Source organism: Schistocerca americana, chromosome 6, assembly GCF_021461395.2.
Source record: "Schistocerca americana isolate TAMUIC-IGC-003095 chromosome 6, iqSchAmer2.1, whole genome shotgun sequence".
Taxonomy (NCBI): domain Eukaryota; kingdom Metazoa; phylum Arthropoda; class Insecta; order Orthoptera; family Acrididae; genus Schistocerca; species Schistocerca americana.
This window is the reverse complement of record NC_060124.1, coordinates 158,281,487-158,304,589: the sequence shown is the minus strand read 5'-3', so window position 1 is coordinate 158,304,589 and position 23,103 is coordinate 158,281,487. Positions and strand designations below refer to the sequence as shown.

General features: G+C 42.5%; 1 protein-coding gene across 1 annotated transcript in view; it reads right to left on the bottom strand.

The window, feature by feature from the left end:
* LOC124619855 overlaps positions 1-22,778 on the bottom strand; it is a 136,113-nt gene extending 113,335 nt beyond the window's left edge. The window contains exon 1 of the mRNA XM_047146467.1: positions 22,676-22,778. Coding sequence (XP_047002423.1) covers positions 22,676-22,711 — 36 coding nt within the window. The 5' untranslated portion in view covers positions 22,712-22,778. The remainder of the gene's footprint in view (positions 1-22,675) is intronic.
* Positions 22,779-23,103: the final 325 nt, after the last annotated feature.

Genomic DNA, 23,103 nt, shown 5'->3' with positions numbered 1-23,103 from the left:
TTGGCACAGTGAATAGGCCTTGAAAAACTGAACACAGATCAATTGAGAAAACAGGAAGACGTTGTGTGGAACCATGAAAAAATAAGCAAAATATATAAACTGAGTACTCCATGGGCAGCATAGGCCACATCAAGGATGCTGTGAGCCCACGAGCGCCGTGGTCCCGCGGTTAGCGTGAGCAGCTGCGGAACGAGCGGTCCTTGGTTCAAGTCTTCCATCGAGTGAAAAGTATAAATTTTTATTTTCAGACAATTATCAGAGTTCAGGCACTCACACATAATCAACTTCGATCTCCAAAATTCCCGGACATTTTCAGATTTGCTTGGACATATGCAGGATTTGACGGTCTACACAGGGAAAAAATTGAAAGCGTTAAAAACATATGTATTGACAGAGCACAGAGAAAACTGTGCGACTGTGAAACTGTTGCATTCATTTGTTGCAGTTTATGTGACACACTCTTATGTTTTCATCACTTTTTTGGGAGTGATTATCACATCCACAAGAATACCTAAATCGGGCAAGGTAGAAGAATCTTTTTACCCATTCGCCAAGTGTGGAAGTTAGGTGGGTCGACAACATATTCCTGTCATGTGACGCACATCCCATCACCAGTGTCGTATAGAATATATCAGACGTGTTTTCCTGGATCAAATGTTTTCGGTTCCCATTGGAGAGGCACGTACTTTCGTCTACTAATCGCACGGTTTTGCGGTGCGGTCGCAAAACACAGACACTGAACTTATTACAGCGAACAGAGATGTCAATGAACGAACGGACAAATCATAACTTTGCAAAAATAAAGTAAGTAAACTTTGCGCTCTTGTGAAGACTTGAACCAAGGACCTCTCGCTCCGCAGCTGCTCACGCTAACCACGGGACCACGGCGCTCCTGTGCTCACAGCATCCTTGATGTTGCTTATGTTGCCCATGAACTACTCAGTTTATGTTTTGCTTATTTTTTCATAGTTCCACACAACTTCTTTCTGTTTTCTCGATTGATCTGGGTTCAGTTTTTCAAGGCCTACCCACTGTGCCAGCTTATAACTAAATCTGAGGGGGGTGCGATGGGGAGGTTCCCTTGTTAGCACACAGCTTCTGCTTCCTGCCACTGCGGAGTTAGAGCGCTGTCATTGCGCTAGCGCAGACTGTATGTAAAGGTATAGCGTCCGCCGTAACTTCCGTTTGGTGGGAAGTGTCAAAAAGAAAGCAGCCCTGTTTAATCGTTCTTCTGACTGGTCAGTAAATTTTTAGTCGTTATTCGTTTTTGTCCTGGTGAACCCGTAGATCGAACTAAGGCGCTACTGCTGCCGATTTTCGAAAGAGCGCTAAACTGTCGTTGCATTCATGTATGATAATGTTTTTTTTCTGAGATTAGGGATTATGTGGTATCCAATTCGGTTTTGATACCGCCGTGTGGCTAGTGCGCAGAATTAAGTATGGAATAAGCTGGTATACCTATGACAGCGTGCTTCATACCTATACCAAGTAACGCCTTCATTAAAGTTCATTAAAAAACAACTTTAAAAAAATAAGTATACATCACCCCGGAAGAAACTCGCCCTTTCCCACAGGCCGGCCACGCAATCAGTCCAATCACGGCCGAAAAATAAGGTTTACTGCTGTTCTAACACACAGTTGCATCGAAGATTGAATCGTGCTGAAAGGGCCAACGAGAGGAAAAGGGCAAGTACAATCAAGGAGGGCGACATGGCTAAGGCTGGCAAGTCGAAGAAGGAAAAAATATGTCGATCTGAACTTTCTTGTATGGATTCTGATGAGGGCGTGTCACACAATAGATATGCCAGACGTGATGACAGTTTAGCCCCTCCTTAATGATAGTCCAGAGGCTGAAGAACCTCTCCGTGGCGAAGAGCTTTCACCCTCAGCCTCCTGCTTGGACGACAGTGAGGGGTGTCAGTAATGAGTATCCACGAATTTTAGAGAACGTCAAAAAGATGCCAATAAGAAACTTCGAACAAGGCCTAGACCGAATCCCTGACAATCTCAGGGGCCTCCTGACCGTCTTGAATACCGTATATATCACTTTGTTTTGGTGAAGTACCATACCCGCCAACACTCTTGAAAAATCATCGGAAGTGATGGCAATGAGACAGTGTGTTGCCATGATCAGAAAGGGGGAAAAACTGGAGATGGGCAGACGGGAATGGGTCAGTTTGATAAGACCAAAGTAAAATCCTGCGGAAATTGATTCCACCTGTTCAGATACATCTACGTGATTACTCTGCTATTAACAATAAAGTGCCTGGCAGATGGTTCAATGAACCACCTTCAAGCTGTCTCTACCGTTCCACTGTGAACGGCGCGAGCACTTAAATTTTTCTGTGCGAGTCCTGATTTCTCTTATTTTATCGTGATGATCATTTCTCCCTACGTATGTGGGTGCCAACAGAATGTTTTCGCAATCGGAGGAGAAAATTGGTGATTGAAATTTCATGAGAAGATCCCGTCGCAACGAAAAACGCCTTTGTTTTAATGATAGCCACTCCAGTTCATGTATCATGTCTGTGTCACTATCTCCCCTACTTCGCGATAATACAAAACGAGCTTCCCTTCTTTGTACTTTTTCGATGTCATCCGTCAGTCCCATCTCATGCGTATCCCACACTGTACAGCAATACTCCAGAATAGGGTGGACAAGCGTGGTGTAAGCAGTCTCTTTAGTAGACCTGTTGCAGCTTCTAGGTGTTCTGCCAGTGAATAGCAGTCTTTCGTTTGCTCTACCCACAACATTATCTATGTGATCGTTCCAATTTATGGTATTTGTAGTTGTAATCCCTAAGTATTTAGTTGAATCTGCAGTCTTCAGATTTGGGTGACTTATCGTGTAATCTAAATTTAGCGGATTTCCTTTAGTATTCATGTGAATAACTTCACACTTTTCTTTATTCACGGTCAACTGCCACTTTTCGCACCATACAGGCATCTTATCTAAAACATTTTGCAATTCGGTTTGGTCATCTGATGACTTTAAAAGACGGTAAATGACAGCATCATCTGCAAACAATCTACGACGGCTACTGAGATTGTCTCCTATGTCGTTAATATAGATCAGGAACAATAGAGGGCCTATAACACTTCCTTGGGGAACGCCGGATATTATTTCTGTTTTACTCGATGGCTTTCCGTCTATTACTACGAACTGTGACCTTTCTGACAGGAAATCAACGAATCCAGTCGCACAACTGAGGCGATATTCCATAGGCACGCAGTTTAGTTAGAAGACGCTTGTGAGGAACGGTGTCGAAAGCCTTTTGGAAATCTAAAAATATGGAATCAATTTGACATCCCCTGTCAATAGCACTCATTACTTTATGAGTATTGAGGGCTACCTGTGTTTCGCAAGAATGATATTTTCTGAATCCGTGCTGATTACGTGTCAATAAATCGTTTTCTTCGAGGTACTTCATAATGTTCAAATACAGTATATGTTCCAAAACCCTACTGCAAATCGACGTTAGTGACATGGGGCTGTAATTCAGCGGATTACTCCTACTTCCCCTTTTGGGTATTGGTGTGACTTCAGCAATTTTCCAGTCTTTAGGTACGGATCTTTCTGTGAGCGAGCGGTTGCATATAATTGCTAAATATGGAGTTATTGTATCAGCATACCCTGAGAGGAACCTGACTGATATACAATCTGGGCAGGAAGTCTTGCTTTTATTAAGTGATCTGAGCTGCTTTGCGACGCCGAGGATATGTATTTCTCTGTTTCTCATCTTGGCAGTTGTTCTTGATTGGAATTCAGGAATATTTACTTCGTCTTTCTTGCTGAAGGAGTTTCAGAAAATCGTGTTTAATAACTCTGCTTTAGTGGCACTGTCATCAGTGACTTCACCGTTGTTATCGCGCAGTGAAGGTACTGACTGCGTCTTGCCACTGGTGTGCTTGATGTATGACCAGAATCTCTTTGGGTTTCCTGCCAGATTTCGAGACAGAGTTTCGTTGTGGAAATTACTGGAAGCGTCTCGCATTGAAGAATGAGCCATATTTCGAACTTCTGCAAACTTAGCCAGTCTTGGGGATTTTACGCTCTTTTAAATTTGGCATGCTTTTTTCGCTGCTTCTGCAACAGCGATCTGACCCGTTTTGTGTACCATGGGGAGTCAGTAAAATAACTTATTCATTTATGTGGTATGTATCTCTCACTTGCTGTCGATACTGTCTCTCTGAAATCATTCCACAACTTTTCTACGCTTACATGATCAGATCGGAATGAGTGCAGACTGTCTCTTAAAACGGGGTTAAGAGCATTTTTATCAGCTTTGCGTTTCTTTTTGATGGTTGTAGGAGTTCGGTATTCAGCCTAGCAACAACTCCCTTGTGGCCGCTAATCCCTGTATTCAAATGGTTCAAATGGCTCTGAGCACTATGGTACTTAACATCTACGGTCATCAGTCCCCTAGAACTTAGAACTACTTAAACCTAACTAACCTAAGGACATCACACAACACCCACTCATCACGTCCCTGTATTCGTCACGATACTCACTAAATAAACAAGTACCCAGTCCTCACATTTGTGGTTGATTTAAAACATCGAGCTAATTCTGTTTGAATAACTGTAGGTAGCCGTAATAGTAAGCAGAGTTTTATTTTTCTTGAAGAATTCATTATTTCTTGATGCATTTAAGTTCATACTGTAGTTCCTACATTCAAGCAGGGTTCATTCTTATCTGGGCACTATTTCTTGAGGAGGAATGTATTCTAACAGTTTATAACCAAGAAGAGAAGTTACCGCAGGTTTTGATAAAATAGAATTTTTCCCCGAAAATTGGTTCAAATGGCTCTGAGCACTATGCGACTTAACTTCTGCGGTCATCAGTCGCCTAGAACTTAGAGCTAATTAAACCTAACTAACCTAAGGACATCACACACATCCATGCCCGAGGCAGGATTCGAACCTGCGACCGTAGCGGTCGCGCGGTTCCAGACTGTAGCGCCTAGTACCGCACGGCCACATCGGCCGGCTTCCCCGAAAATTGCCGTGTTCTGTTTCAGTATCCCTATGCACATCAGCTTATGCCATCTCCCTCCTAAGGGTAAACCAGCACTCGGGGTTAGTTAGTTAGTTACATGTTCCATGGATCATTTGAATGATGCTTTTATCGAAATAACGTGGCACGAGTCAGTTTACATCATATAAATACTTGATTTATGTTAATATTAATGAACACATTATTATTTTTAGTCCTCCCCACGCAACTACACATTTTTTTACTGGCTACCAGTTTTTAAGTAGAAAAATATCAATGGAACACAAGGAGTTGTCCAGGAGAAACGTTTTAAATTAGATTTAAAACTTACTTCGCTACCTGTCAGACATTTTATGTTGGGAAAATGATCAAAACTTTTTGTTGCTGCATATTGAACTCCTCCTTGAGCCACTGACAGCTTTAACAATGAGTAATAAAAGTAATTTTTCCCTCTAGTATTGTAACTACATATACCACTGTTTTTCTCAAATTTTGATGAATTATCAGTGACGAATTTCATTAGCGAATTTGTGTATTGCGTCGGCGCAGTTAAAATACCTAGCTCCTTGAAGTGGTACCTACATAGATGTCCGTCGGTGAACACCACATAGTATACTTGGCTGTTGTGTTATCAATATTTTATTTCTAAGCGATGAGTTACCCCAGAAAATTATTCTGTACAACATTATTGAGTGGAAATATGCAAAATATGTCAGGAGGTTGATAAGTTTGTTTCAAAGTTTGGTGATTATACGAAGAGCAAAAGTAGCTGAACTTAAATGTTGGAGAAACTTACTAATATGCTTGTTCCAGTTCAAGTTTTCATCAATACATATATCCAAAAATTTGGAGCATTCTACCCTACTTACTGTGTCCTGTTCAAGTGCTACATCAATAGTTGTTATTACACCATTTTTTGGACAGAACTGAATGTGCTATGCTTTCTCAAAATTAAAGAAGAGCCCGTTGTGAGAGGATCTCTTAATAATTCTTTGAAAAACATCTCTTTTCCTGCTTTCTCTCTAATGGGATTTATGACACTAGTATCACTAACCGAAAGTACCAATTCTTCTTGTTGAACGTTCAGAGGAAGTTCATTCAGCCCCTTTTTCTCTGGTGTTTCGACAGATATTTGTAATTTCGTTTTTACTATGCATAGCTGGAGTAATCCCAAACAAATATTGCTCATCACTCTTTAAGGCGACTTCCAATGTTTCGCATTACAAACAAAATCTTTTTAAAGCGAAATTTCTCTTGTCCATTAGATAGAGCGGCCCCAAAGTAGCCCACTACGATAGTCGTGTTGTCGATATTCTTTGGCAGTGACAGTAAAACACGGAGAATAACAAGTAGTCCAGCGGCTACGGCACTGCCCTGGCCCTCGCCGACAGCTATCACCATGCAGTAGCAGCGCTGCTCAGTCGCTGCTAGAGTCTTGGTGATTATTCGTGTTTTACTGTCACTGTTAATACTTACCGCCAACACTGCTATCATACTAGGCTAATTCTGGACCGTTCTATCGAATGGGAACGTAAATTTCCGCTTGTAGATCATTTTGTTTGGAATGGGAAACACTGGGAGTCAGCTGAAAGGAGTGATGAGCAGTATTTGTTTGGGATGACTCCAGCTACACATAGCAAACACGAAATTGCAAATATCTGTCGAAATACCAGGGAAAATGTGTCTGACGGCTCTTGGTAAAGACGTCATGTGTAAGAAATAAGAGTTGGACCCAACGCTGAATTCGGTGGGACTTCCTTTGTGATTTCTCCTCTGTTACTAACGTATCCTATCCTTCCAATAATGTCTGAATTATTCAGCGCAATTTTTTTCATTGGTTACTAAGAACAGGGTGACAATTATTGAATTCTATGAAATAAAATCGTCATAGCTTCTGAACGGTTTGCGTTAGGGTGTTCAAAGCTGCACAGTTGGCTGCTGAGCATGATGGGAATTAGTATGCGCATGTGCATGCGCCTTGTTTTTGTCAGTCAGTTGCACGTGGAAACGTCACTGTACAGCATGCCTAAGCGTATAGCGCCCGTGAAGGCCTACTGTGCGAGGAATAACAGCCCAACTGCGGCTCCAAGAACGTTTGCGACCGACTCCAAGCTGAAGACAACCGGTCCAAGTGTGTTAACAATCAAGAATGTGGTTCGCTAGTTTGAGAGAATGGGTAGTGTTCGCGATGACAGTGTTGGCAATGTCGGTCGCCAAAAAACGGTGAAAACGCCTGAAAGCATCAAGAAGACACACCCTGTGTTTCAAACCAGTTACAGGAAATCGATCAGACGAGCTACGCAACAGGTGAGAATCAACCGGAAGACACTGTCACAAATTGTTATTGAAGACTTCCATATCTACCCATACAATATTCAAACCCCTTTCTATTACAAGGCATGCTCTCACGATTTGCTTTTCACATTTCATAAGCGCCAGTGCAATACAGCATCTCACTGGTAAAACGAGACCTGTAATACTGTACAAAACAACAACATCCTCTTGAATCATAGCTTGTTGTTGTTGAATGTAAAATGATAGTGTTTTTCCCGACATGAGACCAAATTGCGTGAAAGGCTGTATTCTGTAATGTCATTTCATGTGTCTGAAACGTTTGTAATACACATATGCATGAAAGTTTATTTATGGATACTGATTTGAATGCCAGTGATACTCTCAATCTGTGTATTTTAGTCCATCAAACTCACTTAACATAGATGTTTTATTTCTGCGGAGCTTGCCGGTCGATGTGGCCGAGCGGTTCTAGGCGCTTCAGTCTGGAACCGCGCGACCGCTACGGTCGCAGGTTCGAATTCTGCCTTGGGCATGGATGTGTGTGATGTCCTTAGGTTAGTTAGGTTTAAGTAGTTCTAAGTTCTAGGGGACTGATGACCTCAGATGTTAAGTCCCATAGTGCTCAGAGCCATTTGAACCATTTTTTTCTTCGGAGCTTAAATTCTTGCTTTTTGTTTACTCTGATGAATGTTTCGAAATAACAGTACATACTGCAGCGATCGGTAGTTTTTGCAGCAAAATAGTGGACATGTATAAAAGCTGTGAGGTAAGTTAATACATCTCTCAGATGTATCACTGTAGAGCTCCGACCTCTGCAGTTTTCCCATCTGTAATCGGCAGCAGTGCTGTAGATTTTCTTTCTTTTTCTTTTTTCACGTCGTTGGATGTCACAGAATAATGGGATGCGAGGGGAGAGAGAGAGAGAGAGAGAGAGAGAGAGATGCGAACTGTATCCTGCAGTCAAACGTAAAAGAATGACCGTATAGATGCCATTCTGTATCGATGATTCAATCATCAAAAAGAATTCAATACCCTCATGCATGACAGTTAATAATTTGAAAAAGAGTAATGCTCTCAAACTGTACAGATTTTGCTCATAAAACTAAAAGAAAATGGACTGCGCCTCTTTTCGTGAAAACAGGACACTTATTATCGTTGCGACTGTGTGTTCTATTTTAACAGAAGCTCCCTTATAAGAGATGCATTGACGTTAAATACAATTGTTACACGAAAGTGTTTTCCCTCTTAGAATGCGGGTGCGGGTGCTGGGGGTGTGGGGGTGTGTCTTATAGACAGTCACAGTTACACTTATAGCCAAAAAACTCGCAAATGGGGTAGCGTCATTTATCTCGCTTTGTTCTGTGGTCTGGTGATGTCGCGCCCTATTGCGTATGTGTGACTTTTGTTGGCATGGATAACATTGACCGTCCCCAGCCATGTGTTCCGCTGTGGAGGCTGGTCCAAGGCACTGCCTACTTGCAGAGCGGGTTGCACGGTGGCACGCAGAACTGGTAGCAGCTGTCCATTTCCTAACCACCGGATGTTTGAAAAAGCGATTTGGAGAGTTCTCCAGAATTTGGTTGTTGTTCCAGGGAGGCCCGTCATTCCAAGAAAGACATTTAACGGATTGCAGGAACCTTCCTGTCCTTTTTGTCCATCTGTGACTGATTGCTACAATCTGGAGACAGTGTATCAATGCCACCCGATGGATCTCTTTATGGACCATCAACGACAGGATAGAACAGGCTTGTATCCGTACATACAGTGAAGAGACGGGGAATGAGAGGTGGTAAGAGGGGGAGATAAGACTGGCACTAAGGTGTTTAGTTTGTGACCGCACATCGGGAAGAACACACGTGCAACTGCCACCCCTCTCTCCCATTGCAATCTTTTGCGATCGATTTTTGCAATAGTCGTATTATTACAATGATTTTCTCAATCCCCAGTACATGTGTTGCATTATGACCCGTTGTTCCGCGTGCAAGTTTCTTCACGAAAACTGTGATGCGTAATTAGAATAGTGAAGCATTTTCATTAGTTGTAGTAGCATGTATTAGCGTTTCAGAATTTCGAGCACCAGATCTGCTGGGCGATTGACAATTAGTATTGTCGATTAGTGCAGCGGGAGTCGTCTGTAGCGAATGCTGATGTCAATGGGTAATACACTTATTAAACTTCTCTCTGTCCAACACCAACATGTCATCAGTTGAACACATTTCCCACCAGAAATAAAGATAGTAGCTTCCATTCCAGCCTTTTCCCACTAACTTGTAGGTGAAGGGGTCTTCCGAAATAGAATTTGAGTTCGTCTGCCATCGTTTTGAGTGGTATTGTGAATTTTTTCCCCCAGCAGGATAACACCAATTGTATGACGTCGTCAATTTCTGATCTGTATTGCGACTTTAGGTGCTCCTTGTGTAGCGCTATGAATCTAGATGTGTAATAAGGCCCAATCTTTATGATTAAATACCTAATTAGGACCAATATTTACTTCAGTTTCCCACCCAACCTAAAGTACACGAACCTAAGCTTCCTCTCACGCATCTAGACAGTTTCCCTGTGTAAGGAGGAGCACTTGCGCTTTCTGCCCAGAAGTACGTGGGTTTGAGTCCCAGAAAGGGCACTGTTATTTTGAATTTCCCGTCAATTCCCAGGTGGGGGGCGGGGTGAAACGTCAGCAGAGCCTTGGGGCAACGAAACTCCCGCCATATTTGAAATTCCTGACAAAATTCTAAATTCCTACCAACAGGGCAGGTGAGGGGTGTGGGTGAGTGTAATTAATTGAGCATTTTAATTAGTTTGATATCAAAATTGGGGTGGTGCCGCCATTACCCCACAACAACCACCGAGCTCAGGAATGGTGTAGAAAGAGAGAGAGCACTTCCTGGAAATACACTTCCTACATCAGGTGTGCTGCCGACGTCTGTTCTCTGCACTGGTTGTTGTGAAACAGGGGGAGCACACCCCAGAAAGGTATTCACCACATAAGAGGTTCAGAGTGCGTATGTCGCGCATAATCTCAGTCTCCATAGTCCTCATCATAGTCCTCATCATAGTCCTAATGCGTCCACTGCTCACATAAAGGTAGAACCTACTCTCATCACTGAAGACAACAAAGCTCATTCCATTCTCCAGTCGATTCTTACCAGATTACCCATGCTTGGTGATGTCGTGGTGTATGTGGTAGCCTGGTCAGAGGCATACATGATGTTAAGACATGCTGCAAGCAGATGGTTCTCAGTGGTCCCTGGCGACATAGAAGGCGCTGTGTGTGCCCAGATTTTGTCCCAGAATGATGTTCGGTCAGGCATCGCTGCTCGCATAAAGCGTCGATCGTGACGTGCGCGTGTAGAATGCGAACGTCCACAACCTGGTGCATGGGAGTGGGAGTGTTCCACAGACCACTGCTTAAAACAGCGGCTCGCCACCGATACACTGTGCCCAATAAGTGCACCGGTCCGTCGATACACCCATCCAGCTTCTGGCAGGTCCATAATGCGACACCATTCAAATGGCCGAAGTTGTTCAGCAGCAGTACGTAATCGTTGGTGGGGCGTGGTTAACCCCTAGAATGAGTGATAACAAACACTGTTCTCGTCTAAACGCAGCACAGTTACTGCCTGGAGAGTCAAAACAGAGTGTGTACGGACGGGCCTCCTGAGCGTCATGCGATCGCCGATGATCGCGACAGATAATTCACTGACACTGCAGCGCCTCAGTACACACTTATTAGACGCAGGTGCCACTAAACACAGTCCTCAAGGGTGTTACATTTTATTTTTATGGCAGTGTATAACAAGAACAAGTAAATATATCGAGCTGCTGTTTTCGATAGGCGGTAGCGCACGATATGGTGAATTTTCTGACATACGGAAGTAATTGTCGACATTTATAGCTTCTGAATTATAATATCGACTTTGGTTTTTTGTGGTGCTACATACTTCTTCTCTGTCATAAAGAGCGTTCGAAGAGAATATCAACGACGTAAAGTCTGTGTAGCTCCATCTTACAGCAAGAAGATATACAGCGTCGCAAACCAAAGTCCCGCCGTCGGAGATGAGGTTCCACGATAGGGTAGCCCATTAATCGTGACCGGGCCAAATATCTCACGAAATCTAAAAAGAACGAAACTCGTCTAGCTTGAAGGGGGAAACCACATGGCGCTATGATTGGCCCGCTAGATGGCGCAGCCATACGTCAAAAGAATATCAACTGCGTTTTTTTTTTAAATAGGAACCCCCATTTTTATTACATATTCCTGTAGTACGTAAAGAAATATGAATTTTTTAGTTGGACCACTTTTTTCGCTTTGTAGTAGTCACAAACGTATAAGTACGTTGTATCACGTAATATTCCGCCAGTGCGGACGGTATTTGCTTCATGATACATTACCCGTGTTAAAATGGACCGTTTACCAATTGCGGGAAAGGTGGATATCGTGTTGATGTATGGCTATAGTGATCAAAATGCCCAAACATCATCGAAGTGACCGGACCGTTCGCCGGATAGTTATGTTATTTAAGGAAACAGGAAGCGTTCAGCCACATGTGAAACGTCAACCACGACCTGCAACAAATGATGATGCCCAAGTAGGTGTTTTAGCTGCTGTCGCTGCTAATCCGCACATCAGTAGCAGACAAACTGCGCGAGAATCGGGAATCTGAAAAACGTCGATGTTGAGAATGCTACATCAACATCGATTGCACCCGTACCATATTTCTATGCACCAGGAATTGCATGGTGACGACTTTGAACGTCGTGTACAGTTCTGCCACTGGGCACACGAGAAATTACTTGACGATGACAGATTTTTTGCACGCGTTCTATTTAGCGACGAACCGTCATTCACCAACAGCGGTAACGGAAACCGGCGTAATATGCAGTATTGGGCAACGGAAAAACTGCGATGGCTGCGATAAGTGGAACATCAGCGACCTTGGCGGCATTATGAGAGGAAGGATAATTGGCCCTCATTTTCTCGATGGCAATCTAAATGGTGCAATGTATGCTGATTTCCTTCGTAATTTTCTACCGATGTTACTACAAGATGTTTCACTGCATGACAGAATGGCGATGTACTTCCAACATGATGGATGTCCGGCACATAGCTCGCGTGTGGTTGAAGCGGTATGGAATAGCATATTTCACAACAGGTGGATTGGTCGTCGAAGCACCATACCGATGTTACTACAAGATGTTTCACTGCATGACAGAATGGCGATGTACTTCCAACATGATGGATGTCCGGCACATAGCTCGCGTGTGGTTGAAGCGGTATGGAATAGCATATTTCACAACAGGTGGATTGGTCGTCGAAGCACCATACCATGGCCCGCACGTTCACCTGATCTGACGTCCCCGGTCATCTTTCAGTGGGAAAAGTTGAAGGATATTTGCTATCGTGATCCACCGACAACGCCTGTCAACATGCGTCAGCGCATTGTCAATGCATGTGCGAAAATTACGGAAAGCAAACTAGTCGCTGTCGAGAGGAATGTCGTCACACGTATTGCCAAATGCATTGAGGTTGACGGACATCATATTGAGCATTTATTGCATTAATGTGGTATTTACAGGTAATCACGCTGTAACAGCATGCGTTCTCAGAGATGGTAAGTTCACAAAGGTACATGTATCACATTGGAATAACCGAAATAAAATATTCAAACGTGCCTACGGTCTGTATTTTAATTTAAAAAACCTACCTGTTACCAACTGTTCGTCGAAAATTGTGAGCCATATGTTTGTGATTATTACAGCGCCATCTATCACAAAGCGAAAAAAGTAGTCCAACTAAAACATTCATATTTCTTTACATAATACACGAATATGTAATAAAAATGGGGGTTCCTATTCAGAAAAAAACACAGTTGATATCCGTTTGGCCCATGGCAGCGCCATCTAGCGGGCCAACCATAGCGCAATCTGGTTTCCCCCTTCAAGCTAGACAAGTTTCGTTTTTTGTAGTTTTTTCGTTTGACGCTTATTTCGTGAGATATTTGGCCCGGTCACGATCAATGGACCACCCTGTATACTAAATTGATGTACAACACAGACGGGTCTTTTGAGTCCAGTCAGGATACATTCATAGAAACTTATCATGTTATGTACTTACTGTACTATTAATATCTGTTTACATTAACTAAGACGATGCGATACTAGGTTGTAAACATCAAAACTCTCACAGAGCTCACGTTAGCAGGGAGGGGGGGGGGGGGGGGGGGGGGGGGGGAGGGCGGGAGGGCGGGCGTAAACCCTTATGACCAAATGAAAAACAATGCGGTGACGTATAAAGACTTGATCACTAATCTTTGCGCCAAAAGCCTGGTTTAAATACCAAATCTCTCCGCAGTGTCTCATGAATTGAGAGCATATGAAGCTGTTGAGTCCGCAGCTCGTGGTCGTGCGGTAGCGTTCTCGCTTCCCCCGCCCGGGTTCGATTCCCGGCGGGGTCAGGGACTTTCTCTGCCTCGTGATGACTGGGTGTTGTGTGATGTCCTTAGGTTAGTTAGGTTAAGGTAGTTCTAAGTTCTAGGGGACTGATGACCATAGATGGTAAGTCCCATAGTGCTCAGAGCCATTTGAACCATTTTTTTTTTTTTTTTTTTTTTTTTTTTTTGAAGCTGTTGATGGTGATTCGCTTGTCAAGTGGGGCCGTTAAGCTCGGCGGCTGTTCGAGAAGAGTAGACGATGTGCCGGAACCGGGTTTCACTCTTCCCCCTTCCAACACAGTCAGGACACCAGAGTACACACACCTACACCTATCAGATATATTTAAAAAAAGGCAACTGTCGCCCTTTGCGAAGTCGGTCAGGATCTCGCAAACAACACGGCCACAAGACTGTACTCTTTTTTTACAGAGTTTGAGTCTTTGTAATCTTCAGAGACAACAAACTGCAGTAGCGGTGTATCAGATCTGACAAGAGTTATAATCCTCGTCGAGGGCCCGAACATGACATATAGCGATATAGAATTCCATGACTAAGAAACTGGACTACGTGGAAAAGAATGAACATAGTCTGAAGCGTAGCTGACGCCCTACAAACCAATCCCCTTTCATTTTCTGTAAACAGTGGAACACAGGTCCACTCTATTCCAACAACGGCACATTGGACACTACCAAAATGTGTTGTAATGTGTATTTACTCACTGGAGCAGCTTTTGGCTGTTCCTGTTTGGATCCTGTTGTATCTGCAATCAGGACCCAACGAGTTAGTGCGGCAGTTAAAGCACGGCACTTGTGTTCGAGTGGATGACAGTTTGAACGCCCGCTCGAAAATCGAGACTTTTGTAAATCGTTTTAGGTGAAAGAAATTCGTATTTTCCATCTTGTTATGTCAGTCGTCTTTTAGTCAAACTAATAAAATGTAGACAGTATTGTTGTGAGGGAACATGCATGTGTAGTAGCAAGAAGGGGACATTTTGAATGTTTGAATTGTCACATGATATAGATACCGATATGACTACCATAGTAATTAGTCTCGCGTAAATTTCTTGTTCAAAAAAATGTTCAAATGTGTGTGAAATCTTATGGGACTTAACTGCTAAGGTCATCAGTCCCTAAGCTTACACACTACTTTACCTAAATTATCCTAAGGACGAACACACACACCCATGCCCGAGGGAGGACTCGAACCTCCGCCGGAACCAGCCGCACAGTCCATGACTGAAGCGCCCTAGCCTGAAGCGCCTGTTAATCCCGCGCGGCTAAATTTCTTGTTTCATGTATTAACCATACAGGGAGAGCACCCAGTTCCACGGACAAAATTTTATTAATTTTTCATTTTCTGAGCGTTTTGATACAGGGGACACGTTTTTACCTGTGGCTCGTTACAGAGTACTTGCATTCCGTTTGATTTCTTACCTTCATTTACCTTTGTATGTGTGTGGCATTGAAAATATTTGCCCAGCAGTAGAAATGTCGACGGCACGCGCTCTGCGTCTCGTCTGAGACACTCTTGCTCCTTTCACTCCCGCCACTTGCTGTCGACAACAGTAACGCCCACTTCACCCCGTACCCTCAGGATTGCGTTCAGTAGTGCTCTTTTCCGTCACGGGTTTGCTTTCCCTGCAGTGTTGAGTCGTATGTTTACAGTCACAATACAGTGTTATGGATAGGATTACTGCTAAAGTGCTGGTCGGTATGCACTTTACCTGTTGATTCTTCGAATGCAGTGGAAGAGTGTCAGAAGAGACGACTACGCACGCTACTTTTTCGCCTGCACACTACACTGTGTTTTGAGTTGCACGTTTTGGAGATTGCGTGTTACAAGCTTTTGCTGTGTTGCGAAGATATTTTTATGGAAAAAAAGTTAATTGTGGTAATAAATCGAATAAACCATGATTATTTCTCTGTAACAAGGCGCTTGTATCAAAATTATCCCACAGCAACCTACGGAATTTTGTCTGTGCAGGTCTGGTTCTCCATTTACACAGAGTAGATCAGAAATACGCTACTGGCCATTAAAATTGCTACACCAAGAAGAAATGCAGATGATAAACGGGTATTCATTGGACAAATATATTATACTAGAACTGACATGTGATTACATTTTCACACAATTTCGGTGCATTGATCCTGAGAAATCAGTACCCAGAACAACCACCTCTGGCCGTAATAACGGCCTTGATACGCCTGGGCATTGAGTCAAACAAAGCTGGCGTGTACAGGTACAGCTGCCCATGCAGCTTCAACACGATACCACAGTTCATCAGGAGTAGGGACTGGCGTATTGTGACGAGCCAGTTGCTCGGCCACCATTCACCAGACGTTTCCAGTTGGTGAGAGATTTGGAGAATGTGCTGGCCAGGGCAGCAGTCGAACATTTTCTGTATCCAGAAAGGCGCGTACAGGACCTGCAACATGCGGTCGTGCATTATCCTGCTGAAATGTAGGGTTTCACAGGGATCGAATGAAGGGTAGAGCCACGGGTCGTAACACATCTGAAATGTAACGTCCACTGTTCAAAGTGCCGTCAATGCGAACAAGAGGTGACCGAGACGTGTAACTAATGGCACCCCATACCATCACGCCGGGTGATACTCCAGTATGGCGATGACGAATACACGCTTCCAATGTGCGTTCACCGCGATGTCGCCAAACACGGATGCGACCATCATGATGCTGTAAACAGAACCTGGATTCATCCGAAAAAATGACGTTTTGCCATTCGTGCACCCAGGTTCGTCGTTGAGTACACCATCGCAGGCGCTCCTGTCTGTGATGCAGCGTCAAGGGTAACCGCAGCCTTGGTCTCCGAACTGATAGTCCATGCTGCTGCAAACGTCGTCGAACTGTTCGTGCAGATGGTTGTTGTCTTTCAAACGTCCCCATCTGTTGACTCAGGGATCGAGACGTGGCTGCACGATCCGATACAGCCATGCGGATAAGATGCCTTTTATCTCGACTGCTAGTGATACGAGGCCATTGGGATCCAGCACGGCGTTCCGTATTACCCTCCTGAACCCACTGAGTCCATATTCTGCTAACAGTCATTGGATCTCGACCAACGCGAGCAGCAATGTCGTGATACGATAAACCGCAATCGCGATAGGCTACAATCCGACCTTTATCAAAGTCGGAAACGCATTTCTCCTCCTTACACGAGCCATCATAACAACGTTTCACCAGGCAACGCCGGTCAACTGCTGTTTGTGTATGAAAAATCGGTTGGAAACTTTCCTCGTGGCAGCACGTTGTAGGTGTCGCCACCGGCGCCAACCTTGTGTGAATGCTCTGAAAAGCTAATCATTTGCATATCACAGCATCTTCTTCCTGTCGGTTAAATTTCGCGTCTGTAGCACGTCATCTTCGTGGTGCAGCAATTTTAATGGCCAGTAGTGTACTTTTACGAACCCTCGGACACGATGTGTTACTGGCTGAATTCATAGTCTCCCAAAGTATCGCACTATGTGGGACGCCAGACGGACGTCGTTCAGATACATTATTCAGGACACAGAATACACTAATTATGTCAATCAAATATTCGTTTACTCGTAGTAAAAGTTGTAGCAAGAAGTTAACGTCGAAGACCAGCAGTTGCTGTAGATCGGTAATGAAAGATTTGCCATACGACTTTGCGGTTTTTACCCCTCACTGGTCGGTACCGTGGCATAGTCCATAGATAGGGTTTCGAACCAAAAACACTTAACCTGTAACCAAACGTGTCAAGCAAACTAGCCTTCATCGAAAAATCATCAGTAGATGTGAGAGCTGAATTCATGCACCGCGTACTTATTCAGTTTAAAACGCTAACATGAGTACTTAGCTGACAGCATGAGAACGTACTTGCGTCTGAAATGAAGGAATATTAAGAGCAGTGTTGAGATGAAGAAGCTTGCACAGGATAGGGTAGCATGGAGAGCTGCAGCAAACCAGTCTCTGGACTAAAGACCAGAGCGACAAGAGCAGTGATAGCCTCCGAAAATTATAGGTGAAACAATGAAATTAGTGCTGAATTATTAAAAACGGTGTTTCTCAAGGCTCATTCCTTGAACCACTGATCTCCTTAGTGTGCATTGTGACCTACCAGCGTCAATAAGTAAATATGCAAAGATATTAATGTCTGCTGATGATACAGGTGTCTCGACCGAGGGCTTGAAATCCTCAGCACAGATTACAACTGAGACAATAACGCAACAAGTCAAGAAATGGTTTGCAGCAAATTGTCTATCATTAAACCTCCCAATTATAAATTTAATGCAGTTTCAGGCTGCAAATAACAACCTAAAAGCTCCTCAAATAGACATCAAAGGTCAGAAACTAAATGAAACTTATAAGAATTTTAGGAATACAAATGGATAATAAATTAAGAATGAATGGAAGCTCAGCATGCTTTGCTCTTAGAGCTATTTCACTCTGTGTTTACAGGGAAATAATAATGTTGTCTTATTTTACATATTTCCACTCTCTAATGTCGTATGGTACAGTATTCTGGAGAAATATTGCAAAACAGGAAAAAAATTTCAAAACACAAAAACGAGCTTTGAGGTTGATCTGTGATATTTCAAATCGGACGTGCTGTAGGCACCAGTTCAAGGCACTTGGGGTATTGGCACTCACAAGTCAGTGCATCTACTCACTGACGATATTAGTATTCAGCGAAAAACTTTTGCAAACTGTGATATTCACAATCATGCCACGAGTCAGAACCAAAGCCTCTAGTAACTTTCTATATAGAATACAAAGGAGTTACCCATCCTGGAATAAGAATTTACAACAAACTCCCACTGAATATAAGAAAGGACATTGAAAACCCTTATGTATTCAAGAGGAAAGTGAAACAATTTCTCATAAATCATAATGCATACAATTTAAATGAATTTCTGGAGCTATAAGCTTTGTAAAAGATGTGTTACGTTACAAATGATGTAATTTGTATGGTAAAGAATGTAATATTGTATATCTTGTATGTATATTGCCTTGATACTGTGGTTTTTGTCGAAACATCGAATGTAGTACTATATTTGTTCTGTATTTGTATTATTTACAGTATTATTTGTTTTTCTTCTCTTTTTGCCCATGTATTATTATATTCATTGACTTGTCTTACATTCCTACATCTGCATCTACATGGATACTATGAAAATCACATTTAAGTACCTGGCAGAGGGTTTTTTCGAACCACCTTCACAATTCTCTATTATTCCACTCTCATATAGCGCGCGGAAAGAATGAACACCTGTATCTTTCCGTACGAGCTCTGGTTTCCCTTATTTTATCGTGGTGATGGTTCCTCCCGTTGTAGGTCGGTGTCAAATAAAATATTTTCGCATTCGGAGGAGAAAGCTGATGATTGGAATTTCGTGAGAAGATTGCGTCGTAACGAAAAACGCCTTTCTTTTAATGATTTCCAGCCCAAATCCTGCATCGTTTCTCAGACACTCTCTCCCATATTTCGCGATAGTACAAAACGTGCTGCCCTTCTTTGAACTTTTCAGTGTACTCCGTCAGTCCTATCTGGTAAGGATCCCACACCGCGCAGCAGTATTCTAAAAGAGGACGGACAAGCGCCGTGTAGGCAGTCTCCTTAGTAGGTCTGTTACATTTTCTAAGTTTCCTGCCAATAAAACACAGTCTTTGGTTAGCCTTCCCCACAACATTTTCTATGTGTTCCTTCCAATTTAAGTTGTTCGTAATTGTAATAGCTAGGTATTTAGTTGAATTTATGGCTTTTAGATTAGACTGATTTTTCGTGTAACCGAAGTTTAACGAGTTCCTTTTAGCACTCATGTGGATGACCCCACATTTTTCGTTATTTAGGATCAACTACCACTTTTCGCACCATTCAGATATTTTTTCTATATCGTTTTGTAGTTTGTTTTGATCTTCTAATGACTTTATTAGTCGATAAACGACAGCGTCATCTGCAAACAACCGAAGACAGCTGCTCAGATTGTCTCCCAAATCGTTTGTATAGATAAGGAACAGCAAGGGGCCTTTAACACTACCTTGGGGAACGCCAGAAATCACTTCTGTTTTACTCGATGACTTTCCGTCAATTACTACGAACTGTGCCCTCTCTGACAGGAAATCACAAATCCAGTCACATAACTGAGACGACGTCCCATAAGCACGCAATTTCACTACGAGCCGCTTGTGTGGTACAGTGTCAAAAGCCTTCCGGGAATCCACAAATACGGAATCGATCTGAAATCCCTTGTCAATAGCATTCAACACTTCATGTGAATAAAGAGATGGTAGTGTTTCACAGGAAAGATGTTTTCTAAACCCAAGTTGACTGTGTGTCAATAGACCATTTTCTTCGGGGTAATTCATAATGTTCTAACAGAACATATGTTCTAAAATCCTGATGCATATCGACGTTAACGATATGGGCCTGTAATTTAGTGGATTACTCATTGAAGTGACCTGTGCAACTTTTCAGTCTTTGGGTACGTATCTTTCGTCGAGCGAACGGTTGTATATGATTGTTAAGTATGGAGCTAATACATCAGCATACTCCGAAAGGAACCTAATTGGTATACAGTCTGGACCAGAAGACTTGCATTTATTAAGTGACTTAAGTTGCTTCACTACTTCGAGGATATTTACTTCTACGTCACTCATGTTGGTAGCTGTTCTCGATTAGAGTTCTGGAATATTTACGTCTTCTTCTTTTGTGAAGGCATTTCGGAAGGCTGTGTTTAGTAACTCTGCTTTGGCAGCACTGTCTTCGATAGTATCTTCATTGCTGCCGCTAACATACTTCACATACGACCAGAATCTCTTTGGATTTTCTGCCACGTTTCGAGACAAAGTTTCGTTGTGGAAACTGTTATAAGCCACTCGCCTTGAAGTCCACGCTAAATTTCGAACTTCTGTAAAAGATAGCCAATCTTGGGGATTTTGCGTCTGTTTAAATTTGGCATATTTGTTTCGTTGTTTCTGCAACAGTGTTCTAACCCGTTTTGTGTACCACGGAGGATCAGCTCCGTCGTTTGTTAATTTATTTGGTATAAATCTTTCAATTGCTGCCAATACTAGTTCGTTGAATTTAAGTCACATCTGGTCTACACTTATATTATTAATTTGGAATGAGTGGCGATTGTCTCTCAGGAAGGCGTCAAGCGAATTTTTATCTGCTTTTCTGAATAGGTATATTTATTACTTATTTTTCGAGGATTTGGGGATTACATTTTAGTACAATCTTTATACAGAATATAATTTAACAGGACCAAATAAAAATTCGAATCAAATCACTGGATAGCATATGACATAGGGTTATCAGTTAGTGAGTGAACCATACCCTCAGTACAGGAAACAGACATTTATAAATTAGAGTAAATAGCGTTAGGTAAGCCCAGCTGCTCATCTTAACGGAACACTGGGAACAGGAGAACTGTAGTTAGTGTGGGCCAGTGTGTAGTATGGGCCACTTGGTGTTCCTCGGGTTTGCCGCAAAACAGTGGAAGCATGCAGTGCTTTGAATGAAATGCAGACATCATTCTGCCATTTGCTACAGCTTGAGTGCTGCTGATTTTGTGTCACAGCTAAATTTCACTTGTTTTTGAGTATCAAAGCTGCTAAACGGTTAATTTTCAGTGTCGGTTTATGCTTTCAGAGGTAAGCACTAATATCATCATATTAATATTTTGTATTTAAGTAGCCTAATGTAGACAGCATCGTAAAAATGAAATTCTGATCACTGAAGCCGATTTCTGTTCCGCTAAGTTTTAATGCGCTGTGTCAGTCGGATAGTATGGGCCATGCCAAAGTCGGGTGGTATGGACCATATAACTAATATTTTTGTTTTGCTTTTAGTGCACAGTGCCAGGGTTGAAGCAGAATCTCACTGGTGGGGGTCGACGGAAGCGGTCGGGGAGTGCAATGAAGCAGGCGGTTTCAGGTGCTTTGGAAACCGAAATGACCGAAAGGACTGCTGCAGCTCGTTTTAATGTTCCTAGAAGCACACTTCAAAGGAGACTACAATCGTTGTAGTGATGCAGACATCTGCGACACCTCAGATGGGATTTTCCAAATGAACATTTGAAGAAATTTACGAAGAAATGCTTGTAGCACACACCGGAGATTTATATTCCGGGCTAATGCCGCTGGTTGGCTTGAATTGGCAGCAAAATTTGAAACTGCCTCACAGACTTAACAAAGAAAGGAAATTGCCAGGTAAAGTTTTCCATCAAAATTTTTGAAGAATCATCGGGAACTGTCGTACGGAATACCTCAATCCAGAGGTATAACGCGTTGTGTCAGGTACAATCGAACACAGGATGAAAAATGCTTTTTATTATCCCGTACTTTTGATATACAAGCAGATTAATTTGTTTTTGAATCACAGAAACTAGTATTTATTAAAAACTTACATTTTGTTATGTGGCCCGTAATACCAAATAATATTCGTGTCGGGGAAAAATAAATTAAGTTACAGCAAGAAAAGGCGGTTTTATTTACAAAACAAGCTTTTCTTAACAGTTCGAATTATAAGTCTTAGAAAATCTTTTATTCCTGGGTGTCATTTTGATTAGAAATCACCATTTGCCTAGGTGTACAATTACAATGAGAACATTCCTCAAGATATTCAGACTTCTCAGAACTGTGAAAAAAATGTATCAAAATGATCTACGTGTGCATGGCACACCACTTTGGTGAAATTTGTTAACAAATTCGTTTTTTTAACTTTAATGTAGCAACGGCCGTGTGTCGCAGTGGAAAAATGGATACATCAACTCACAGAACTGTGAAGCTCATCGAACCGTTTTCACTTACATTTAAATACATAGATTTTACACTACACAATTTTAGTCAGAAAAGTACTCAGTTTGGTGTGAATCGAAACAGAAAATTCACATTTAGCGTTCAGAAGATAGAGACTTTAGCCCAAGTGTTAAAAATATTGACACGTGACGAAAACACCAAATACTGCTTACCAGAAGTAGTGAGAAGGCAAGCAACGAACTGCGCATTCTGCTGCAGCGTGTGCGACCCACGAGCACGTGACAGTGTGTGTGCGATAATAAGGCAGTGATGAGAGAGAATGACATCTAAATACTCGTTGGAAAAACAATAATGGAAAAATATATCTGTTTCCTTTTAAGTAACTGACCAATCAGTTAACTTCACAGTTGATTACAAGAACGGTGGCCTTTTTTCTGAGAAAAAGGTATCAGATTACAGGATTTTTATATCGGCACGAATCTGATGCACTCGTGATTAAAGATATAGTTCCATGGTTTCCCCGAAGTGTGAAGTACTCATTGCAACGGTCACTTGCGAAAACAAGTTGCCTCCTGGTAGTATTACAGGATAAGGTGGCGCAGCCAAGGACGCATTTCCCCACTTGAGCACGATATCGTTT